The sequence below is a fragment of the Mastacembelus armatus genome, chromosome 23 (genome assembly GCF_900324485.2).
Source record: "Mastacembelus armatus chromosome 23, fMasArm1.2, whole genome shotgun sequence".
Classification (NCBI taxonomy): Eukaryota; Metazoa; Chordata; class Actinopteri; order Synbranchiformes; family Mastacembelidae; genus Mastacembelus; species Mastacembelus armatus.
The window spans coordinates 9,177,113-9,202,700 of NC_046655.1; the positions used below are offsets into that span (position 1 = coordinate 9,177,113).

Genomic DNA, 25,588 nt, shown 5'->3' on the forward strand with positions numbered 1-25,588 from the left:
TGTAGATAAAACAGATTACAAATTGGAGGGGTTGGCTCGCGCTATATTTGAGAAAAAGCTGCTTGTGTGTTGCTGGCTGAAGCAGACAAAATACACGCTGTTCTTTAAATAGGGATGTATTTACCGCTCCTCCAAATGAGGAGTGACTGGGCAAACACACACACAGAGCCACACCTGAATGAGCTCAGTTGGCACAGGGCATGTGTGTTGCCACTGCCATTTGCCACTTTTGGCATGGCAGTGTTTATCTATGTCAGAAAGAGGTTTTATGTTGCCTTAAAGATGTTTGTCTGTGTGTGTTTCCTTCTATTACTGTCTAAATTTCCTACAAAGACAGTAAAATAAAGGAAATCCTCAGAAGTGAAGACATTTGTGTCTATCTGAACAAAAACTGATAGGGGTTGAGTTTAAGGAAAGCTTTGGGTCACACAAACGAAGTGCGTATTGGCGACTAAGGCAGACACAATACCTGTTTCTCAGCCTGGGTGCGTGCCTGCTCCTCCTGGGCCAGCACCACCTCTCTCTCTGCTGTGATCTGAACACTTTCCCTCAGTGCCTCCTCCAGCTCCTCGATGCGTTCCTCCTTCTGCCGGAGATGGTCCTATGCAAAGAAAGAGTCAATTAATCAAGGATTCATTAAGTCTTTAATCCATCCAAAATCTATGAGGGCACTTCACTTAAAACAACAATAGTTGATAGTGGTGCAACAGGTAAAAGTCAGGGTGCTGCTAAATCTGGTAGACTTTATCACCTGGAGACCCCAATGTCTGTATAAAACTTTATGGGAATCCATCCAGTAGATTTTGAGATATTTCAATCTAGACTTCCAAGTGTGTAATAGTATGCAGAGCTGTTAGCATGACCAGAAATGCCAAGAAAAAAAAAAATCAAATTCTTCTGCTTCTTAAATGTTAGTAATGGTTTGGTTTATATAATTGCACAACCATTATCTTCTGGCTTTCTAATCCTGGGTCATCAAAAGGTGTCTTTACATCATGGAGTCCCAAAAATATTATTTTAGGGAGGCTTTTAAGTTAAGCATACACTAACCAGAAAATTAACTGTCTTACTCATACTCAATACACATGAGCCTGCGCTGACATCCACCATATCTCACAGAGATTGTGTTGAGTTTCCCATACACAGCAGCTTTCACTGTCACATCTTGCTTAACATATCCCCAGAGTGTAGACACTGGACATTCCTCATTCCAGTCCGCTGCTCCCTGTAACTGGAATAAGCTGCAAAAAGACTCATAAACTATACAATCTGATCTCCATCCGACTCCTGTGACTGTCAGGATTTCCTAATCACACATAAAGCCGTTTCTAAGAAAATATGACTACATAAACATCCCACCAGTTTCTCAAAAACAGATATTTTCCCTCTTGCCCGGCACCCGAGACTCTCGGTTAAATTAGAGTTGAATGAATAACTGATGGAGACAGGGTGGGACACAGAGGATGAGGCATTACAGTGGCCCTGAACAGACCTCCAGAACATCTCTAGCACATGTGCTGTCAATCTGTATCCTGCTCCAGGCCCGGCATTACTTGGTGTCTAACTATGCAGACTGAGATGGACTTTAATTGGATTAAATCTTCTTATTGTACTGAATTAAATTTATGGTCTGAATTTTACTTTAATTCCATTTACGGTTCCTTAGTGCTGGTTAAACTATGCAGAATGGGTTACAACTGACACACACACACTAGTTATGATTGTAACCGCTGCGGTCTCATAAGTCTGAGTGACTCACATAGCTATCAGCTCTTCTTCTAACCACACACATACACACAAATGACAGCTTCCAAACTCCTTAAACCAACGATCAATCATAGCTAGGGGTAACATATGCTTATTTGCACTAACACACACACACACACACATACACACAGAGAGAAAGAGTGTTGTCATCTGCCTCTAATCAGAGAAGCCACTGATGTTAACGATTACTGGAAGAGGAGAGGGATCGGGAAGCGGTGGATGGATGGGTGAGGGGGGAAAAAAGGAAAGAGGAAGTCAGGGAAATTTATTCTGGGTGAGAAAGGTGAAAATAAGAGTGAAGAGGAAGAGGTGAAAGAAAACCTGACATCTGAAGAAGTGTGAAAAAAACCACAGTCACAATCATCAACTGACAGGACTTCGTCTTGTGGTCGGTTGACAGGCCTGCAGACAATTAGGAGATGCTCTCACACCAGAGAAAGCTTTTAAAACCCACAGCGTTCACTTCATAGTTTAGTGCCTTTTCCTTCTCCTCTAATCGCCTCCTCTCATTTTGTCAACCCTTACTCCTTTCACCTCTCCCACCATTTTCTGTCTCCTCTCCTTTCTGTCTTTCATCCGCTCTCCTTGTCAATCATCGTCTTCAGTTACCCCTCTCACACGCTCCCTGAGTGAGTGCATCGCGTATGTGTGTGTGAGCTAGAGAGCGAGTGTGTTTGACATTGCCTCAGGCTGCTCCCTGTCATAATTGTCACATTACAATGAATCACTGTTGTGATAGCAGATAATATCCAAGATAGGACACAGAGAATGAGGAGACAAACTTTTTCGGTCTCACTTTTTTCACTCCCATATTTCACTCCTCCATCTTCTTATAGCTGCTGATCTTGTCCTCCTCCATCCATACCTTAATCTGCTGAGAGCTTTCGTTCATAGTGTCCTCTCTCTTCTTGGCCTCATCCATCAGCTGGGCATTCCTGCTCTTTTCCAGCTGCTCCTTGTGTTTCAGGTTGGCCACCTTCTTTGACTGGTCCTTCATCTGCCTGCACACACACACACACACAAAGGTTCAACCAAATAGTTTTATTGTGTTGTTCCTGACGTCTCATCACACTGAAAAGTTGCAAACAGCTGTTTAATAGCACCTAAATACCATCTCTGACTGTAAGGATCTGCCAGGTTGAACCCACATGTAGAGACAAAACACATGCAGCAACAACAATCAATGCTGTCTGGTCACCAAAGTACTCTGGCATTTAAAAAAAACTGTTTCCCACCAAACATATTTAAAACAGATTTTTGCCATTAAAATGAAACTGCTAGACATTGTGATTAATAATTCCGTGCAATGCTGTACTGTAATGAAATCTCTGGGGGGTCAATATGATGTAAAGATCACAAAAGGAATTCAATCAAAAGCTATGAATCGAATGACTAGATGGCATTTGGGATTTCTCCAGCGGGGGAAGTATGAGGTATCTTTTCACAGACGGATTACTGGGTTGTCGGGAAGCAGAGCCTAAACCATCATCTGGGGAATGAAGAAGAGAGAGAGCAAGAGTAAACGAGAAAGAAAGAGAAGCAGGGTGAGGCGATGGAGAAAGAGTTTAATCCTGGTTTTAGCTGTCTGGAAGCCTTTGTGGCTCTGTCATAGACCTATCAGCTATCATACCAGCTTGACTTGATCAGGACCTCTCATATCTTCCATACACTCACACAGGAACACGTGGACTAACCCAGGCTAATGCCAGTAAGGTTTACCAACGTCTACTGAATCATGACACAGACAGCAGACAAGTCAAAAACAAAGGATGAAAGTGTATGCATCAGCACTTATCTACAACTGTAAGACAAAACTAAGATATTAGAAAGTGATCACACTCAATAAAAGTCATTCTTTTTGGTTTGCATATGTCCTTGGGTCCTTTATAAGTATACTCTTTTTAATATATATGTACAGCACATCTGCTTACACTGTGCCAATACTGTGCACGTGTAAGTGTTCCTGTTCCTGTTGTCATAAGTTTTTGCAGCCTCGTAGATAAATTCATTTTCTTCACTTCCATTGCGGCAGCTGCTAATAAAAAAGCTGACCTCCACTGACGGGAATCCAGAGTAAACTCTGACACCAGCAGCAAAGCCCATGCATTCATGGGAAACCATTTTTACAAGCCTGCATGTTTAGTTTCCTTAGGCGTAAACATGTTCCAATTGTCACATGAACTTTGACCTTGTCAATTCTCTACAAAGCTCTGAGCTTAACTCCACACATCTGCAATCCTCTGATCTCACAGTGTCCTGTTCTACATTTTATTTTCACTGCTGTACTCCTTTGAGTATTGTCAGAATTCATAAGCGTATAAAGTTTATTTGTTTACATCTATGTTTATATTATATCTACACATATTCTAGTGTTAAAATATTCAATGACACTCCCTTCTTTCATCTTCCTGCCTCTCTAGGCCATAAACTACCTGCTAAACTAACCTAAAATAATGGGAGTAATCCATCAAATGGCTTTTGCATCAGTATCACTGCCAGAAACATTGACAAATGATACTGGCAGAGGACGGTAACATAAAATTCTCTCTGTTTGCAAAAAAGGTCCAGGGGGCCCAATTGCAAACTGTCCAGTGAAATTTGGAAAGCTGGAGTAAAAATTGAAATGTGACGATGGAGCCAAAACTGTTCTGCAGCACCTGGCTGTTTACAGCTTGCAGAATAATAATCAGCATTGTATTGTTTGGTGTGCACTTTTAAAGGCTTATATACATGTGTACAGCACACTGCATCAGACCTGCATTCAAATTTGGATTCAAATCTTGACAGGAAGGAAGATGAAGTAAACGAGTGGTGAGTCAAATGCATTTTGTTTCCTTTGTTATGTCCAGATTTCAGGCTGTAGCCTGAATGCGAGATAACATTATTTGAATATTTGGGATGAATTCTGTGCTCTCCGCCTGTGTGAGTGTGTCACAGGTCATAAACAGGCAGGAATGTTCCTATTGGAGGATTTCCAGGAAGGCCCAACCATCTGGTTAGCTCTCTGAGGTTTCCCCCATTCATGCTAAATTCACTGTGTGTATGTGACTGTATGTGCAACAGACTTTTAGTTTTCAATGGTTCCTATAGACCCAACACTCAGTTTCCACTTACTCTCCCTTTCTGTTCTCTCACTCTTTTTCACTAATGCTAAACACTTGTGTTGCTAAAACCTCATTTATCTGTATCACTTTTCAGCACGTAAATGATTTGCATGTATTTGCATCAGACCACTGAGGTCTTCCTCATCAACTCTCTGCTTCTTGAATTTTCCAAGTCAACCCTGCTCTTCCCATTCACTTTGCTTGCTAGGTTTTTCCATGTTGCTCAATAATTGTTTGCATGAGAGCCATTTTGATGCTAAGTTAATATATGAGGATAAATGTACTTATCTTGACCCCTCCTCTTTCTTTTAAGTCTCCTGTGAGCCCACACTCTCCAAATGCAACATTACTATTTCCTTTGGATAAAATATTTTCATCAGACCATGGACCATTTCTTCTCTCCTTTCCTCTCACTGGTTCATGCCTCTCCCTCTTTTGTCACATCTCCTGTGCTCACTTTCCCTAAAAACTGTGCATTATTATGTTAATGTAATTCTAACATCACATTATATGTTGACATTGTTGTGTCTTTTGTCATATATCACGTCATTAAGAATAAGTTACTTTCTCACTTAAACGTGACTGATACTGTATATCCTGAAGCAATGTCAGCTCCACTGAAACAATACAACAGCATAGTGAGTGAAATACTCAAACCGAAGACCCCATGTTTGTTCTGCTTAATTTCAACAAATGTATATTTTCTTTTTAAAGTTATTATTATTTTTTGCCATTTTAAGATTTATTAGATAGTGAACAGTGAAGTCAGGAAATGTGGGGAAAAGAGAGGGTGAAACAAAGACCCCAACCAGAATGGAAACATGGATGTTGCATACACGGCAATCATTCAGCTACGCAGATTATATATTTTCTGCGTGTATTCTGCTTTTATGTATATTAAATTGTCTGGACAGATCTGATCATCACTCTAAATAAACAGATCCTGTCATTCATTGAACATTAAAAGACACTATGTTATATTTAAATGAGGTATTTCACTAGGATGCAGTTAGTGAATCTCAAAGTTCTCTATGTGATTCTGACCTCTGGCCTCCCTGTGGAAAAGGCAAGAGAAGGAAGTGATCCCTACGGCATTTGGAAATGTATCAGATTATTATTATTTCTATATTATTATGTAACTGTGATACTGGACATGGGTTTAGATTCTTCTGTACACCTTAAAATATGTGTCAGTCTAATCTCTTCTTTCCATATTACACCTCCTCTCTAACCTGACTGGAAAACCAGACCTGACATGAAAACGGTTTTTAAAAACCTAGAGTTTTCATTTTACATGTTTAATTAAACAGTAAAGCACTTTCATTACACTCATTAGGTTTTGGAGCCTATGTTGCTTGGTGAACTCGATGGCTCTGCTCAGTGGGGGCGTTCTGCCATTTGAAGATGTTTTAAGACATAAAAAACGTCCTTCACTCCCTCCCTCATATCCAACAACTGCTGCAAACCACTGGAGGAGGCGGAATCACTGGAGAGCTCATTTAGCCACAACGTTGTAAACACAACATACTAATGTGCACTGACACCACGTCTTCACACACACACACACACACACACACACAGAGTGCATGCATACAGTACACAATTATACACTCTGACAGGCAGTAGAAATGTGCACACACACACACACACACACACACACACACGGTGCTGTGAACTGTTCCAAACACAACCTATTTTGTATGAGATCAAACCTCTTGGTTGGACCACACAGAAATACTTTAAGCATACACACAAACAATTGTGTACATACAGTTGTACACAAAACATAACAACATGCATCCATTATCCAACATTTACACTAAAATACACACATGCAAACAGTGGCACAAACTGTAAACAAATATTACGTGCTAATGTAAGTACACACTAATGTACTTGTTGACAGCATTTTGAACTTCCTGAATTTTGCCAAACCTCCAGAATATCATCACATTCGGACCCAACACAAGTACACACATACACTGACACAGACACATATAAACAAATGTACAAGCATAGAATAGCCTTCGTTAAACTCAAAGTTGTAAAAAATAGTGAATACTGTTTGCAACTAGCAGTAAAAATAAAAACACACAAACTCATAAACTTCAGTAAAACTCAAACTCTCCAAAATAAAAAACTTTTTAACCACCCTCATTAGCATGCTGCTGATATTCAGGGACCCACATTAAGGTAATATTAATATTACATTTGGAGTCCTGTATAAATATTTGATCAGAAAATGCTCAGGGGCCTCTTGTATGTTTACTGCACACAGTTCACCCAACATTAACATTAAGGATTTCCTTTTATTCATTTGGAATTCAGTATTTTCTTTTGAAAATACAGGAAATACTGGTTTGGTTTACTAACCTTATGAAAACCATAAAACATAAAAAAATAATTAAAAAATTGCAAATATCATAATAGTTCAATATTGCGCACTGTCAATACAGAAGAAAAATGAACAGTTTAGGTAGACATCTTTGAGGATTAAAGAAAGAAACACTTATTTTATGATTTGCGCAATGATGGTAGAAAATCCCTCAGGTAGAGAAGTAAATTTGTGAGGTAAATACAGAGGTAAGGCAGCTAAGACCCATGTTTATGGTATGTGTACAAACTGCCACAGTGCGGGTTACTGGAAACTAGCTGTAAAAATACCGTAACATGACGGCAGACAGATGAAATGCCTTTTCAATAGCATCTGCACTTATGAAAACAAATTATATTTATGGGATATATCCACACTTCAGAACAAACCATACGCTAAACTGAGAGTGTTTAGATAGTAGTAATAGTATAAGCATGTGACAGAGAGCTGGAGTTGATGTTGGCAGCATCTTTGTTTAACATGGAGCACAATGAAGTCTCTGAAATAAACACTGACACACTGTTCTTCAGCCTCATATTCATCTTTTGATCTGAACTCTGGATTATACTGTAGATGAGTCAACAGCACAAGACTCGGCTCGGCTCTCTTAACACGGCGTTTAAATGTATTCATGAAATACATTCAGGCAGTGAAATATACCAGAATACCTTCAATACAGCAATGCTACAAAGACTATAGTAAAAAATTCAAAAACTAAAATTTTCACATAAATATACCTATTTTTAGTATTAATTATATAGCTCTGAGCAGTCAACCCTGTTGAACTGCTGTCACCTATTAGCATGCAAATTCCTCCTTGCATGTGTGTATGTGTCTTTGGAAGAAAAAACAAAACAAAACAATAGGCATGGACTGTTATAGCATGTGCGTGTCTGCTTGTTGTCACCTATTAGCTAACAAATCCCTGCATCACCTTCATGCTCAGAGTCATACAAGGCCTCAAGGGATCACACACACATGTACACAAAAACTGAAACAATGCAATTTCTTTTTAAGCCACAGAAACCTTGATGTCAGACATTTGGCAGTAGTTGAGGAGTTCCTTAGCTCCAGATCAAAACAACCAGAAAAAAGGAAGACAGGATGAGAAAAAAAAGGACAGAAGAAAAAAGTCTTCTCTTGTCTATCAGACAGCAAAGCAATGATAACTTTTGCTTTTGTTTTTGTTCCCCCTTTAGAGTTGAATCTCAACACACCAGAACAACAGCGAGGAAAACGCTGACAAGACAGCAGGGGGAACAGTGGCTCTAGGAGTTGAAAAGGAACGAACATACAAAGAAAGCTGGCACTGAGGAGACCTTTACTGCAGAGCAGGGAGCACAAAACACTCAGACCACCAGATTTATGCAGGAAACAGGAATAAGTGGTTATTATGTGGTTGATCTCAATGTGTCAGAAAAATTCCAAAATGATTTTGATATGTCTGTTAGAAAAGACCAAATTGAGACAGGGTCTCATATGCTGAAATGTCACCTCCTTGAGTACATTTAAAAGTAAACAAAGAAAATGTGTTACGTGGCTAACTAAAAGAATATTCATATTCACTTTATTGACACTTTCTCTTTAGCTTCGGTCTGCAGCCAGTTAGTTTAGCTTAGTATACTGGCGGGAAACAGGTAGAAACAGCTAGTCTGGTTGTGTTAATTAGTGAGCTTTAGAGGTTAGTGGGTTTTTATACCCTCTGACAGACCCCGGCTGTATGATTAGTCTGTTTCCTGGCTCCAGCAACCTATTCACAGAACCAATCTGGGAGACTCGAGCTTGCTTTACCAAACAATTTCTCTAAACTCCCACACAACTAATAATGGTGTAATTGCTGAGTTCATGACAATTGTGAGAGATAAACACAGGGTCAAGGGCCAGAGAAAATTGTGAAATCTGAGCTGAGCAGCTAAAACAGTGAAAGAAAAAAAGTTCACCACAAGTTGCACTGAATCCCAGGCCGTCTTAACTGTTTAACTAAAGCAGTGAGAGCCACACTGATACAAACCCAACAGAATAAGACCTCTGATCAAAAGTTCATAGCTGTCTAAGTTAATAACAATGATACAGTGCTTTTACATTTTTCTTGTTTGCTCTGGTACCCTCAGATTTGAAGTTATTAAACTTAGTGCTAGTATCAAAGTTCAAATGCTGGCATCGTGATGAGACTGCAGTGTTATAATGGAGAGAAAGAAAAAAAAAAAAAAAAAAAAAAACAATAATGTTTCCGCTTCAAAGAGGCAGCAACGTGACAGGGACCAGAGCGAAAGTCAAGGTGTCTTCATCACAGACAGACAGTCATCATGAGAATGATTAAAAACAGAGTTTATGACAGAGTAAAGGAGATGAGAGAGTGTCTTGATGCAAGGACAAGAAGTATGACAATGAAGGAGGCAGATGAGAGAGAAAGACAGCAATGGAAGAATAATAGATGTGCAGTACTAACCTTGAGGCAAGACTGGGTAGCACGGGAGACAGCATTGCATTGTAAAGATAAAAGAACGGGAAAGAGAGGCAGAGAAGGGGAGGGAAAGGTGAGAGGGGAGAAAAGAGTTGAGCACACGGTTAGCCAGCTTGATCACTCTTCAAAGAGGAATGAGATGAGAGACAACGGAAATGACAGAGAGACAGATAGAGAGGCATAATTAAGCACAGAGAAACTGCAGACAGGCATGACCAAGCAAACAACCAGGCAGGCAGGCAGACAGAGACACAGACAGGTTATATGCAGGTTTTTTTCTTTTTGGTACAGTATTGAGAGTTATGAGAGGCCTGCTCACCTCATATACATTCTATTCTACAAACATTTAACTGCACACATACACACATACACACACACACACACACATACTGCAATCACAAGCATACAAAATAAGCACTTAGCCAATCAAAGCTAGAAAGGAGAGATATTGCTAATGATTTCTTTTGCTTCCTGCTGGGGCCAGTTGATAAGTGGCGTATGGTGCAATGTGTGTACACATATAGAATCTGAAGAATTGGCAAAGCTCAAATGCGAGGATGAATTTATGCCTGGGAACGCTTGTTCATTACAGCATGCCACACACAAACTGTCCATTACAGAACAATATAACACACAATAAACTCCTCTAATTTAACTTTACTCTGGCTTATATTTTACTTCTTTCCAAGCTTTTCTCTCATTTCCATTTTCCCTTTTGAGTTTTTTTCTGTCCGATTTGTTTTCTGTTTCCGTCTCACCATGTTGCCTGTTCCTTTCTTCGCTGTTATTTCATTTCTGTCTTGCTGTTGTTTTTCTCCCTCTAGCACCACCTTTCCTTCGCTTTTTCTTTCATTCTCCGTTTTCCACTCTTCCATCCAAATCCTTTATTTTGGCCATCAGGGCAGATTTTCAGCTCCATTTCCCCTCAGTGTGAAGTCACTCAGTCTGCTCCAATTACCATCCTAGTTACTGAAATAAATAACCTGGTACCATTACAGCTGGATTTACACTAGAGGGGGAAAAGGGAGGTTTGATTTTTACCCTTGTTTAACCCACATCTGATCTTTTCATTAATAATACCACTACTCACTCTTAGCTCAGGGTTATCCTCAGTGCCAAGCTAAGAGTTGGCCAGAGGCAAATGTATCCTCCTCTGACGTACCTGTTAGCTCGAGGCTAAGTCTTATAATTCACAGCAGGGTTAGGCAGCCCTAAGTTAAAGTCAGCATTACCACACTTAATGGTACAAGGTCATGGCTTACAGGTTTAAAAAGCCTAGTTACCGAATATATTACCACAATCTTAAAAGGGAACTTCTGCTCTTGGAAGGTTTCCTAAGCACCCTGTTGATTATTTTACTGTTACAAATACAAAGATATGTAAACAACCAGTAACAGAGCAGATGCCTTTAAACGCCTCGATGGCAACTTGACATTAATCTTTGAGTAGGAATATGAAGTGACACAAGACAATACCAAGTGACTGTTCATTTGAGGTCTCTTTAGAAAAATGAGATTTCAGTCACAGCTTAATAACAGGGCACAGCAGGTCTCTCTAGTGCTATGTTTGTCCATATTCTGAAGATGACCCATTATCTCTAAGATTGCTATACATTTCTAGCTGCAAAAATGTTATTTTTGTTTTTATAAAGTCTAAATGTTGGCATTGCAGAGCGTGAGATCAGTCCTGCCCTTTTCCTGACTGTTTCACCATGTTAATGCTCAGCCACAGTCTTAGCTTTGCCAGAGATAGTTTTCCTCATATAACAGTTAAGTGGAAATGTGAAGATGTATCACATATCTTTGTACCCTCCAATATAAAGACTACAAACCACTGATTTCATAGTTATGAATGTGTGTGTGCTATTGTGTTAAAGGAAAGTTACTTAATCCTAATTTTACCATTATATTGTAGGATATTGTTCTCAAATACACTGTACTACCCCTAAATTTAATACTTTCCAGTTTCCTAACAGCAGCCCGCAAAGTTCAGATATTAAATATCAGTTGCACAGATGCTTTTATTTGATTATGATCCACTGGGAATGAATCAATTTGGATGATCTAAGAACTTAAAAAATCCCATATGTATATGTTTAAAGTGGTTATAAAGTTACATTACAATGTTTTCCACAAATTGAACATCACTGTGAATTTGTGGCTACTGGCAGACTAAATATTACAAACACACATAGAGTGAAAACCCAATTTAAAGTCAGTAGGTGCTAAATTATTAATTATCCAGTATTTCTACTGTCCAGACAGAGACAATGAGAAAATACTGCAGCCCCCCAATATCATTAACAACCATTAGTCTTACAGTCAAACTACTCAACATAGATACAGAAATGAAGAAAGAGAGGGGAAGGTTTAAAGTGAGACTGGGTAGAGATTGTGTAGAGATTGTGGAACTGGAGGAAAAGATTAAAGAGAGAAAGCACAGACAGTGTATGAAATCAAAAGAGTCAAAAAGCATACAGACAGACAAAGGGACTAGTTTTCATAACCACAGACAGCTCTGACCCATCTAACCATCAAAAAACAAATTTACACTCACTACTCTAAAATACAACCCACTTAAATCTCTTTGTACGGTTCAGTTTTTTATTGCTATTATTTAACTGTTTGCCATGAGACAAGACCCCTGTCCCTCCTTAAGAAGCTGTTTTTGTTATTTTATCTCCTGAGGCTCCAGTTTTCTGCTCTTCACACAGAAACACTCAACACATACACTGAACAACAGACAGATTTAGATTTTAAGGTGACAGGTAAACACAGAGGCAGGCCAGGCATACAAACAGGCAGACAGATGTGAAGAGAATGAAAAGACAGATTAAGATTAACACTACTTAATGAGGTACAGTACAGTGTATATAGGCAGTCAAAGTGTGAAAGACGAACAGGTTGATCTAAAGTTACACAGACAGGTAGAAAGGTAGTTAGAAACAAACATTTCATTCCTGTTAATATAAAAGGAAATTAAAAAATAACGTAGAAAACTGTCCAGACTCCTAATGAAAGAAAAACAGTGTGTTAAACTCGCGAGTCAAGCATCCTTGGCTGAAAGTAAAACAAAAGTGAAGCGTGAAAACATAGCTGCTAAATGAAAGAGTTGCATCATTGACAGGAGCAGAGGCTCAAACAGCTTCAAGCTGTACGGCTCTGGTGCCAAACTGTGCCCTCATTTCGCAAACTTTTGGGAGCAGTCTGGCTTGTCATGCTGCAGTAAAACAGCGCACAAAAACCTCTGCTGATGACACAGATGTGAGTACAACCAGTGCCGATTACTGAACATCTGAGGGATGTTTTCAAGCTGTGAACAGGCCAAATAAACCATAATAGTGAGTCTTGGTCAACGTTAAACCAATGCTGCAACTCTTTGACAGTGATTATTAGTGATCATACTCTATGTCCCATGTGGAGAAGGCTGGAACATAAGAAATCACTTTTTTCTGTTTATAGTTTCCTTAAACCTAATACAACATTAATGACTGACATTATACAGTCAAATTTGATCACTTTGTACTGTCAGAAAATAAGAAAAATGTCTATTATATATCCCACAGCCAAATGTGATGAATCAAATAGTTTGAATATTAATTTATGGTTTAACTATTTATTATCTCACTTAAATTAATCTATTTGACTGACAAATTTTTACTTCTATTTTCTGTAGGATCACAGCTTGTGTTTGACACCACAATCTGTTTTTGAAATAATTTTCGTACACTTTTCCATATGGGAGTAGTTGCTATCATAGTGCCCTTATAACCGGCCCTCCAACAAGCATAGTGAGTTGTCTATTAACGTGCATTGCTCTAATTGACTAACAGGGCCACCAGCCACTCACGTGCCCAGGTAGTCCCACACCAGCCCCCCCATTGGCTGCTGAGTGGCAGTGGGGGGAGGGGCCTGCTGAGAATGCCACAGATGAGCAGGATTTCTTTGAGGTGATGGGTGCGAACGCAAACACACACACACACATACATACACACACACACACACACACACCCACACACACACACACACACACACGAACGGAAACACACTCACACAGATGCAGAATCACATGTTGTACAAATAAGAAAATGATTGATGGCAGATTAAACAAAGTAGCGATGAAAGGAGAGAAGGGGTAGAAAGAAGGGAGAAAAAGGGGCAAGAAAAAAACTAATGGATTAGTAGTGTAGGGAAGGTTACCATAGACTTCAGCAGTAATTTGAAACTGGTTATCATTTCAACAAGCGCAGACTGTAGTCTGTAGTTAATAGAGAAAGAAAGAAGATGCATGTATATTGTAGAAATGATTTTTTAATCTATATTATCAAACATTTTCCAGGTTGTCATCATCACTCCATACTGATCAATCTCTCACCTCTCCAGTTCATGGATCTTTTTCTCCTTGTCATTCTTTTCATTCTCCATCTCCCTTAGGATCTCCAGAAGTCGTTCCACCTCGGACTGGGCCTTCCCAGCGTCCTCTCTGTGCTGGGTCACTTCCTGCTCCAGGCAGGAGATGCGTTCAGAGAGTTCAGTACGGGCCTGGGACTCTGCTGCTGCACTCTGAGCCTGGAGCATAGATTAATTATTAAAAATAAACTGAGCGATACGTTTCAAAATGTGGTGACCACAATTTGATTAAAACAATAAGTTCAAAATGAAAACGAGATGCCAGTAACAACACAGGTGTTGAGGATACATTGGGTGAACTTGATGAACATGGCATGTTTTTTTCAGACTATTCATAATTGTATAATTTGTCTTTGGTTAATAAAATTATATTTACATACCAGTCTTTTTGAGACCATTTACAAGATGTGTATACTCTTATATGTACACAAATCCTTTAGTGTAGCTCATTAGCGTTTTCTTCATATTTTCACTTTATATTTTATAAGACACAACAGCTCAGGTGTTTGACAACATCATTTGTCATTTGTCTAAATCACAAAGTACAAATGTGTTGTACTGTAGACGCAATGTTGTAATTGTATGTGTTATTTAGTCACCGTGAAAGTCAAAGCTTTAGTTTCACTCATGGATGGTGTCAGTGGTTGGTTGCCAAGCACATAACATGCAAACCCACATAATGCTTTCCATTTATGTAAAGATTAGAATGAGTGTGAAAGTGAATAAAATAAAAAACATGGTAAACTGAGCAGCAAAGGTTTTCCTCTGTCTGCTGCTCAGACCAGTGATGCAGAAGATGCCAAAAATGAGAAAACAAGGAAAAGAAATTAAATAAAACAAAGGAAAAAAATAGGTTTGAACAGCTGTGTGTGTTTCCCAGAAACAAATGTTGCTCTTGGGACTGACTGACTTTGTGTGTGTGTGTGTGTGTGTGTGTGTGTGTGTGTGTGTGTGTGTGTGTGTGTGTGTGTGTGGATGCCTTGGTCCCACAGTACATAAACCCTATTAGTTTTGGAAGTGTACAGCAGTTTTTACAGGTCTTTATGTGGAGAGGAAATGTTTGGGTGTCTGATGATATTATAAGAAGATCTGGGTGGAGGATGGAGAAAGAAAGACAAACAAAAAAAAGGAAAAAAGAAATCATACACATTGTCACATGCAGAATTCCAATCAATTTGCACAAACACACACAAGTTTTCAGTCTTTCTTCCATCCATGGTAACAGAAAGAGACCAAGAAATCCACTGACACCTTCATACATACACACACTCTGTCTCTCTCCTTGTCACACACAAACACAGGCCTACAGACACATTCAGGGTGTGGTGGTGGTGCTGTCGTCTCCACTCTGTGAAAATGACTGTTAGGCTGTCAGTAAGCCATCACACGCACACCATTTTATGGGATGCTGTGTGGGGAGAGAATATATGATATGCAAACACACACACACAGCAGTCTCAAGTCTCTTGGAAAACAGTTAAGGAAAAAAAGAAGGGAGAAGAGATGAAAGAGTTTGACTTTAAACCACTGAGAATCATAGATTGGACTTTCTTTTTTGCCATTATCTAAGAAAAAAACATTTTAGTTCACCTGTGTTGGTACAAATGTAGCCTGAGATTAGTCTCTAACGTTTTTCCAAGTGCCATTGTGAAAGTCTTCTGATTTTTATGTTTATATGATTCTGTTAATAATTCCTTATTTCGTTTAGGTATTTGTGTCAACATCTTGGTGAGTGTTACCGCATGTCTATGTTAGCTAACCTTCTTGAGCTGGTTCTCAAGTTTGGCACACTCCTCTTTCTTCTGCTCCAGGCTGATTTCCAGACTCTTCAGCCTGTTGTCTTTCTTCAGAGTTGAGGAGGCCAGAGAGGAAGCCTTCTCCTTGATATCCAACACAGTCATCTGGAGGAAAAATATAAAATGTAACAGAGATAAAGTCTGATGACGAAGTAAGTCGACACCACAACTTAAAGCTGAACACTGGGGTTGACGTGCAACATCAACAGTATTGTCACTAACCTTCATCAAACTGCTGTTTATCACAACTTGGTTCTTTGTTTTTCCTATTTTCTACTTTGAGTGATAACATTGTAATGACAAAAACAACCATTTGACTGTATTAGGGGAAAAGTGCAATCAACATGATCTCTCTTCGAAAACCTTTTCCCATGACCTGTCTCTTTTCTTACTCTTCCAGCTCAATCCCTCCATCCATGAAGTTTCTCACTCCCTTTCTTTTCTGGTCTTTTCCTCTTTTGGTAGGAGCAGTGAAACAGAAACCAATGGGACCAGAAGGAGAGACACTCAGACGTGTAATTTTACCCTTGACTGACAATACCAACTCCAGACTACAGATCATCATGTTTGACTAGGCTTTGGTCAGAGAAACCTTGCTGCTTACTTTGATTATATTTAGTTACACATATATATATTGCTGTTGTCAGACAAACCCCACATCTGCATTTGGCAGTGTAGCCAGGAATGCTTGTTTTATCCCTGTTTTCCCAAGTATTTTTGAAATGATATAATGTTGAGCAACAGCTTTTATGACCCCACAATCACTAAAATTAGCTGAACGATCAGAAAAAGCAAAAATGAACCTTTCACTGCTGCCTGCTGGTTTTATTTAATGATTTAACTATTCCTTTAAGTCCTATTAAATAATAAAATACACCTGAAAACATGAGATTTCTCATTTCATAATGTAATTTTTTGACTTGTGTGTGTAATTTTACAGTGTGAAACACACATCCATTTATACTATCACTGCAGGTATCCTTTGATATATTTCTTTGGAAGTGTCAAGTGTGTGTGCAGTCTTTTGCCCCACTTGACACTAAACAAAATGGGAATTGTGAATTTGAAGTGATGTAGGTCTGGGCTCTGGCCTTATGTTCAGGGTATGAGATGTCAATGACTTGATAAATGGGGATTTATTATTGTATTGGCATCTGCTCCTTCTAGAATAGCAGCTTATTTGCCTCTGTTTTGACATCTGGCCTTCCTTTGTCTGCATTTAGTTTAGCAGCAGGACTCAGTGTTACAACTCGTTTCTTCTTTTATGGTGTGAACAGTATTATTACAAAAAAACAAACGGCATCTAAAACTGGACTTTTGTTTTTTGAAGGACGCTGTGTTAAAATGTGTTGCTTTGCTACATTTTGGCTTTTGTGAAGTGGTTAAATACTACTCCGTCCAACAACAGCAGCTTGAAAATACTTTGTCATTCTGCTGTGATTTTCAGTTCTTGGATATTGTTGTCAAGGAAACGCGACTGCTTTATCATTGTTGTCCATCACTGCGAGGACCTTGGGAGGATCTTGGGTGTGTTTTAAAGCGCAGCGATACAGAAGGCTATATGCCTTATAACACAGACATGGATGTGTGTGTGTGTGTGTATGTGTGTGTGTGTTTGTCTTATACCTCACGGTCAGCAAGGTCAGACTGCAGCTGGGAGACTTTCTCCCTCAACTCCTTCAGCTCCTTCTTGGTGGACTCCATCTCCTCCCCCTTTTCTCTTTCCTCCCTCTCTCGCTGCTCCTTTAATCGCTCGATGATTCGCTCCTAAACACAGGGCAGATGGAAGTTAGATGGTAAAAAGAGGGGAAGCCGAAGGGAAAGAAATGCAGAGGGAGTCACAGAAAAGAGGGAAACAGAGAATAAAATCACCTGCAACACCCATTCACAGTCACTCAATATCAACTTTCCTTATTAATAACAGTCACATTAAACTTTATGTACATGGCAGTTTTGACAGGATCTAACGGCCAACAGTGATTTTAGACACATAATACGTTCTGGCACAAGATGTTAAATTCACAGCCACTAAAACACCATAGACACTCTTAAACTACACAACAACAAAAGTACACACACACAAAATCTGCACAAAAAGCCCAAACAGTGGATATGAGTCCATCGGCTGCTTTATATGTGTTTTTGTACTTTGACCTTTGTGATGATGAGTTTCAGTTTTAGGCAGGGATGTGCATTTTTATTTATGGAAGGTGATAATAATAAAATTTGTCTGTCAAAACACACTTAAATAAAATACAATCTTATTCTAGACACAAGTCTTTAACTGGGTAAGGTTTTTTTATATTGTATATAATGATGAAATAAAACAAACATTAAGGGATGAAACACAAGGAGGATGTTATGCATACATTTTAGATTGCATAATGTTTCTATTCTGTTTTGAAACATAACACAATCCAAAACAGTGTGTGTCACAGAGAAAAGAATTAAGAAAACTAAAGAAAGCAAGAGAAGGATGGAAAAATGGAAAATAAAAAGAAAGCAAGAAGAAAACATATTCAGAGGTGCCAAAACAATGAAAGAGAAGGGGAAAAGCTTTTGCACATTGTTTGAGTGAAGCAGGAGTCGTCAGCTACATCATCCTGCCAACACTCACACATCCAGCTGACACCCTGAATATTAGTCACTGCACAATTAATAGCCTTGTTTCCTGAGTGTGTGCAAGTGTGAAGGAGATCGAACCAGTAATATGACTGCATATAATAGTACAAAAATATATTCTCATCAACCAGCTAATGTGGTATGCTGGTGTAAGTGTTGGTTGATTTCCCAGAATCTGGTTTGAGTTCTCACAAAAAGCGGCCTGCAGGATCATAAAACAGGTGGCTGCAGGTTCAATTCCCACGCTCAGGTGATGCAGAGTGCTCTCATGCCTCTGGTACATCAATGTTTAGACCGAAACAGTGACAGACCATGTGGCTGTTGTTCTATTTCCATTTTGATTCCATTCAAACCATCTGGCTGCATGTTGGCCGATTTACGGAACAGGCTGTGAGTGATTTCATAATGAAATAACCAATGTGATTATTGGTTCATTTCCATTTATCCACAGTCATTTGGTCATCGCGTGGGTGGTCGGCAGTTTAGCTCATAGCGGTTTTTATTAATGTAACCTTGCACGGGAGTTGACCTCAGGCTGACCAGCAAAATGTGTGTGTGTACCTTCTCAGCTAAAGCCTCCTCCAGTGTTCCCAGTGCAGTGTCAGTATTGGAGGTGTCTGTCTGCAGAGACTTGACTCTGTCTTTCAGGCCGCTCAGCTGTTTTTCTTTATCTCTCAGCTGATCCTGGAGGTTCTCTATCTGCAGAGAGGAGAGGAGACAAACACTCATAAACAGTATTGTTTTTAATGCATTATATACTTGTTTATCGAAGAAAAAAACAATTATTTGGCAAGTCTCCAAACTCAAAATAAAAATAAAGCATAGAGCAGCACATTGGGGAAACAGCTTGTAACTAGAGCCTCGCCAAAATTGGATTTTTGAGAATGAACAGCACAAATAATAGTACCAGTTGTAGTTTTACCAGTTCACTGAAGTTAAATGACTTTCAATAACACCATTAAACAACAAACACAGCTTCATAAATGAATAAAGCTCATATATAAAAACTGCCTATTAAACATAATAATCTATACTAAACATTACTTCAAGTAGTATAGTATGTGGACACACGTTTACTAAATGCTAGATAAACTTTTTATCTCTGTTTTTACTTTCTGCAACTGCAGTTTCGTTACTTTTTAGCTGATACTGGTATAACTGTGACAATCTAAACACTCTCTGGCCTGTCTAATCTGTCTGTTAACAGCAACATGAAATTATGATTTATATGGTTTATTTGGTTTCTCCATAAAAACATGCCATCAGAATTAATTTCAATTCACCAAAGAAATGAAACAAATCTCATAATCTGAAATAATACCTTTTATATATATCCAAATAATCCTTAACATCAGTCTTAAAACAATAATCCATGAAGCCCCTTTGCTTATTTTACCTGCAACTTTGCTGCTTAGTACTTTGCTTATTGTGTACAGTGTAGAGGAGGTTATCTGACAATGAATATCTGTTCACAGAAACACAAAGAAATATATTCAAAGATAATTGAGGATAAATATTTTTTTTCGACAGTGTGGTCCAATTTTCCCACATTCCCCAGTTTACCTTCCATTTCATCTCAGATCGAGTTCTTTTGTTTAAAATTAAGGACAAAGGTCTCTAATGTAACTATCTGTGCTGACCCCATGATGGACTGGTGACCGGGAACATGCATGTCGCCAGTGTCAGCTGGGATTGACTGCTGGTCCTCCACAACCCTCAAAAACATAAGCCATATGGATAATGGATGGGTGGACGAGTGAGGTCTAATGTGAGTCTATCTGAGATTTTCAGCATGTGAAAAGGGTGTGAGATGCTCTGCTCTCAAATATAAACGTCTCCCTGAGCTTTTCTACCTTTAACCCCTACTCTAAATACACACACTCTTCCACTAATTCTTTCTCAACCTCTCCCTTTCTCCTTCCCTCCTTCTGTTTTCTCTCACAATGATTTGGTAGCAGATTAATTTTCTGTTAAAACACAAAATCGGCAGAAATAACTGCAGGACTGACTCTTTTCCCCAAGCTCATGATGATTGTGTTTGTGTGTGCGCAAAAGGGAGATAAAGAAATACATCATAGACAAAGATAAGGCGTTATGCCAACTTTGTGGTCGTCATTAAAATATGGATGGAACAAAAGGACGAACAGAACAAAAAAAAAAACATTCAGGAAAAAGAGATTGAAAGCTTATGTAATGTCTTATCATGAGTCAACTTGTGGGGCAAAAAGGCAAACTTTCAGGCTTCCTCTCTTTCTATCCTCCTTTCTATTTACCAAAGAGAAAGGAAACCAAGCGACTGACAACCTGTCACAAAAAAACTGAAAGTTGGCTTGGTATGTAACCTCTGACTCTGCTGCAGGTGAGACGCACAGATTTACAGTACCACAGAGACTGTGAGTGTGTGTTCATACAGTAAAACATTTCCAGCACCTCATTAATCAACTACTCACCTGACAGCTTGACAGACATCTCCTCCTCTCTCTCTCTCTCTCTCTCTCTCACACACACACACACACTTGACATTGAGACGCTATGAGTCTCTTTGATCCATCCGGCACTTCCTGAAACTGACAACAGCTGGATTGCTCACATACATACACACACACACACACACACACATACAAATGAAACACACATGTATATAAATCACACATTCATTGCTTCCTATTTAGTACCCAAATTAATAAACTTGAATACATTAACAAATAACCAGTTGACACTTATCATCGATGTCATGATGTTTGAACATAACAAAAAGATGATGAAGGCAAATTAGAAGAATATCTTCACCACTAATTTTCTGTGGACGGATATTAATTTCCTTTACCGCCATCAAAGAATGGCAGTTAAAACCAAGAGGGAAAACAAGAGGAAGAAGAGAAAGAAAAACTGGAAACAAAAATAAGGCGTTTCGTTTTTTCTACATGCAAAAAGGGAAGAAACGAGGAAATCAGAAGTGCAGATTAGATGGAGGCTTCAGCAGCATCTCTGTCTCCCTCTCAGACAGCAGACTGTATTCTTTTTGAAGACAGCAGAGGTCATCATTTATTGAACAAGAGGAACTTATTAGTATGCATCTGATTTCAAACACACTCTGTCTCTCTCCTCCCCCTCCCTGTCTTGCTTTATGTCTGCCTGCTTGATTGTCTCTATCAATTATCTGCTCGCCATATTTTCTACAAGTGACAACTGGAGGGACAACAAGAGATGGAGAAAAAAGAAAGAGGCTGTGTTTTTAAAACCAGGGACATAACAGGTAATGGGAAGACTCAATTGTGCACCCTTTGGTCTTATTTGACGTTTGAAGTTTTATAATTAATTATGTTGCTGTTTAAACAACTGCCTGAACCCTTCCTTGCCATCTGTCCACCCGACTAAAACTATTGTTTGTTGCTGTAGTTTCCTTCCTCTCTGTCTGTCTGAAAGCTCTTCACCAGCATGTCTGACTAGCACAACTCTTGTCACAGTGATAATAAATTGCACCATCAAAAACAGGGATTCACTCCAGCCCATCCATCTATCTGACAGCATTACCATAGAGATACTCACAAAAAACCACATACTGAAACTAGGCAAGATATGCAGAGAGCACCTGTTAACTCTTGTTTCCTGTCTGTGAATATGACGTGTCCTTCTGTCTTGCAGCATGTCTGTCCTCATCCCTTCTAATCCACACACTGTCTTAAAGCCCCATCTAGTGGTTGTAGTATTACAGGCATCACACGAATTTCAATTTTGCTTTTAGTGATGTTATCTGGGTGAACCATCTTTGTATGTGTTATCAAGCAACCTTTTTTTAATCACAGATGTATATTGAGTGTTTTTACCTTTTTCTGCAGCACATTAACTTTGCGTTCCTTGACGTCCAGCATGTCTTTGAGATCGGTGATCTCTCCTTGCTGAGTACTTTTCTCCTCTGTCAGCTCTGATATCTGCTCGGTCTTTTTAGAGAGAAGAGATTCCTTTTCTTCCAGACGGAGACGTAAGGCATCCACCTGTAATCACACACACACACACAAATAAATATTCACAAGCTAAATAACAATAGTACCATCACATCAAGTGTAGCAATAGGTTTATAAGTAACAAAGTAGCTATACCTCAGTCTGTAGTATGGCTGCTCTCTGTTCCTTAGCAGTGAGTGACTCCTTGAGTACATCCACGTGTTGTTTGCTGTCAGAAAACTGATTGTTTAGAGTGTCCAGCTTAGTCCTGAGAGCCAACAGCTCGCTGTCCTTACGACCCAGCTCCTGCTTCGCCTGTTCCATCTGTGTAAATGATGCATTACATGAAGACAGAGGACAGGACAGAAAGAAGAGCGACTCAGTTACAGTGTGTATTAGAGAGGACTACATGCTTAGTTGTATGTCAGTGTATTAAAATCAACTACAAGCTCAAATACAAGCCAATTAGAATTTGCAGCGAGTTACAGTTAGCAGCTACATATAGAAAACCAACTGTGAAAGAGGAAGTATGTGAAATAATAAGCAGTGCACAGAAATGATTGGCACAGTAAAGTTACACTATCACTTTATTTCTACTTCACAAGTTTTGGAACTTTATTCAGGGGGAAAACACTAAGAACAGAAGATAGTTCTTAACATTCACATCCGTACAGCTTTACATATTTAAAAGCAGAGCTTCATGTGGTTAGGCAGTGAGCAGTGCCAAGGGTACATATTGTAGTTCTTGTATTGTAGTTCTGCATGAAGAGTGTAAAACTAGACTGCCATTGGCCTAAGCTGTCTATTTATACACAAAAAGCAGTTTCTTCTATGTGCCTCAGTTATGTATTTATACTAGAAGACCAGGATCAATTCTTTTAGCAAGCACAAGATTATTCAACTACTAAAATAACAGTATAATTCCTTTGACATTTCAGTGGCATGATTTGGGTGAATTCTGTGAGTGAACTTAAAATGACATAAAAAGAATTGACACAGAAAAATCAATCCTATAAAAACCTCAGGAAATCCCTTGGAAAACTGATACCAGCCAGCAGCCGAGAGAAACCTCATGCGAGGAGAAAGACAAGCACGTTAGAGATATGCATAATGTAGCACAGCACAGCTGGATTCTCAGCTTGAAGTCTATGACTGTACAGTTCAGACTGCTAGAAACAACAATTACTGTCAAAAGCCATTGATCACCAAAAGAATGGGAAGTAAAGACCTCTCTGTTGCTCTAGGTATGCTACTCTGACCAGAAAAGAACTTGACTTTTCATTACAGCAAAATATTAGGACAGAAAATAACTGTCAACTAAATGTTTGTAGCACTATGATTTTGGAAGAACTAAAGAGAAAAAAAAAAGAAAAGAAAACAACCAAAGAAAAAAATTATACATTCATTATACATGTCAGCATAAAAGGCAATTATGCTGATTATATCTTGTGACAAAGTAACAATAGGACTAGATTTCCCATTTTGCTCTGTAAATCTTAGAATGAAAAGTTGTCAGCTCATGGATTAACAGATTTGAACAGCATTTGAGAGTACAGTTGCTTACTGCTGTCTGAACTAACACACTAACCACACTAGTGGGATTCTACTGGGGCTTTTTTTCAAGTAGCAGTCATTAGCGAGTGAACCTGGGAGACAGAAAAAGCCAGAAAGAAAGAGCAAACAGACACAGAGGTGTGTCTCTTACTGCAGACACCTCCCGCTGAAGCTCATTGGTTCGTTGCCTTAGCTCCTCCTTCTCTGATTGGCTGTGACCTAGCTCTTCCTTCAGCTGCTCAACCTGGCAGGAGAGGAGGGCGTCACCGTGACCACAGCAAATCAGCTGCCACAGTCGCTGACCACACATGGCATATCCAAGCACCTCACATGCTGCGATTATACTGAAAAAGCAGCTACTGCACACCCTGCTCTGCATCACACCTACCTTCATGTACTAGTATGAATGAGACTTTGTGGTATTAAGTAGTACTCACATGTTAAAACCTAGCATGTTTTAGGTTCTCATACATCATGAAGAACTAAACATTTCTGAAATGAGCTTATAAAATTATTGACAATGACAGAAAATACTGCGATCCAAAAATGTAGGATAGTGATATTATTTCCTTTTCACGTGATACAAAAATCTGAAAGTCCATCCATCAGTGGTTGGTCAAAGAAATCATTTACCAGGATGCTAGAAATTTCAGCCATCTTTCAAAATGCAAAGAGAAAAAAAATGCTGAGACAGGCAGGTGTGTGAATTTTTACATGCATGTAACCGTCACCTTGTTCTTCATGAACTTGGAGTGGGATCTGTAGACCTCCATCTGTTTGATCTCCTCCTCCCTCTCCTCGCTGCTCAGAGCTCCATTAGACTTCAGCATGTTCACCTCGTCCTCTAGCTCTCTCATGCCGCGCTCTAGTGAGCTGATCTTCGCGTCCTGGCAGGACAAATACACACTAATGTTAGAAGAAGTGTAAGTAACTGTGCCTGAGCCATATATATACTGGTGCATCTCAATAAATCGGAATATCATCAAAAAGTTGATTTATTTCAGTAATTCAAACGCATACATAGATTCATTACACACAGACTGATATATTTCAACTGTTTGTTTCTTTTAATTTTGATTATAACTTACAGCTAATGAAAACCCAAAATTCAGTATCTGAATTAATAAAGTAAAAAAAAAAGAATCTTCACTATCCTGTTCATACTGTTTGATAGACATTGGCAGCACCTCCACCAGATGGTGCAATTTGAGGAATTTCAAAATAGTTTCAGATGATCTAAAACGCTTTGGCTATTCTTCTTTTGAATACTATGCCATAAATGATACATATTTTGTGTGTTCAGCATATGGTGCACCACAAAATTGAAGTTAACTTGCTCTGCTGTACCATCTATCTTGGTTGGTTAATGTGGAAAAAACAAATATTACAGAATTAAAACTGTAATTTGTTGACATTTGTTGACTGTTGACAGAACGGTGAATGCTTCATTGTGTTGACTTCACGCCACGGTTTGTCATTTTTAATATTAAAAATATAACACTGATACACAGTTTGACAATAAAAATTGTAAACATCTACTACTTTCTTGCACAT

At 39.0% G+C, this 25,588-nt stretch overlaps 1 protein-coding gene across 7 annotated transcripts in view; it reads right to left on the reverse strand.

Moving 5' to 3' along the window:
- The window catches only part of LOC113141940 (ELKS/Rab6-interacting/CAST family member 1-like), a 92,683-nt gene that overhangs the window by 44,716 nt on the left and 22,379 nt on the right, over positions 1-25,588 (reverse strand). For 4 of the 7 annotated variants that reach the window (XM_026326605.1, XM_026326606.1, XM_026326608.1 and 1 more), the window contains 11 exons: positions 24,766-24,921; positions 24,186-24,278; positions 22,637-22,804; positions 22,364-22,531; positions 19,098-19,235; positions 17,541-17,681; positions 15,879-16,019; positions 14,084-14,277; positions 9,695-9,706; positions 2,633-2,768; positions 470-601 (listed from right to left, as the gene is read on the reverse strand). In XM_026326605.1, coding sequence (XP_026182390.1) covers positions 470-601; positions 2,633-2,768; positions 9,695-9,706; positions 14,084-14,277; positions 15,879-16,019; positions 17,541-17,681; positions 19,098-19,235; positions 22,364-22,531; positions 22,637-22,804; positions 24,186-24,278; positions 24,766-24,921 — 1,479 coding nt within the window. The remainder of the gene's footprint in view (positions 1-469; positions 602-2,632; positions 2,769-9,694; positions 9,707-14,083; positions 14,278-15,878; positions 16,020-17,540; positions 17,682-19,097; positions 19,236-22,363; positions 22,532-22,636; positions 22,805-24,185; positions 24,279-24,765; positions 24,922-25,588) is intronic. The other 3 variants (XM_026326610.1, XM_026326609.1, XM_026326611.1) reach the window with 3 other exon arrangements.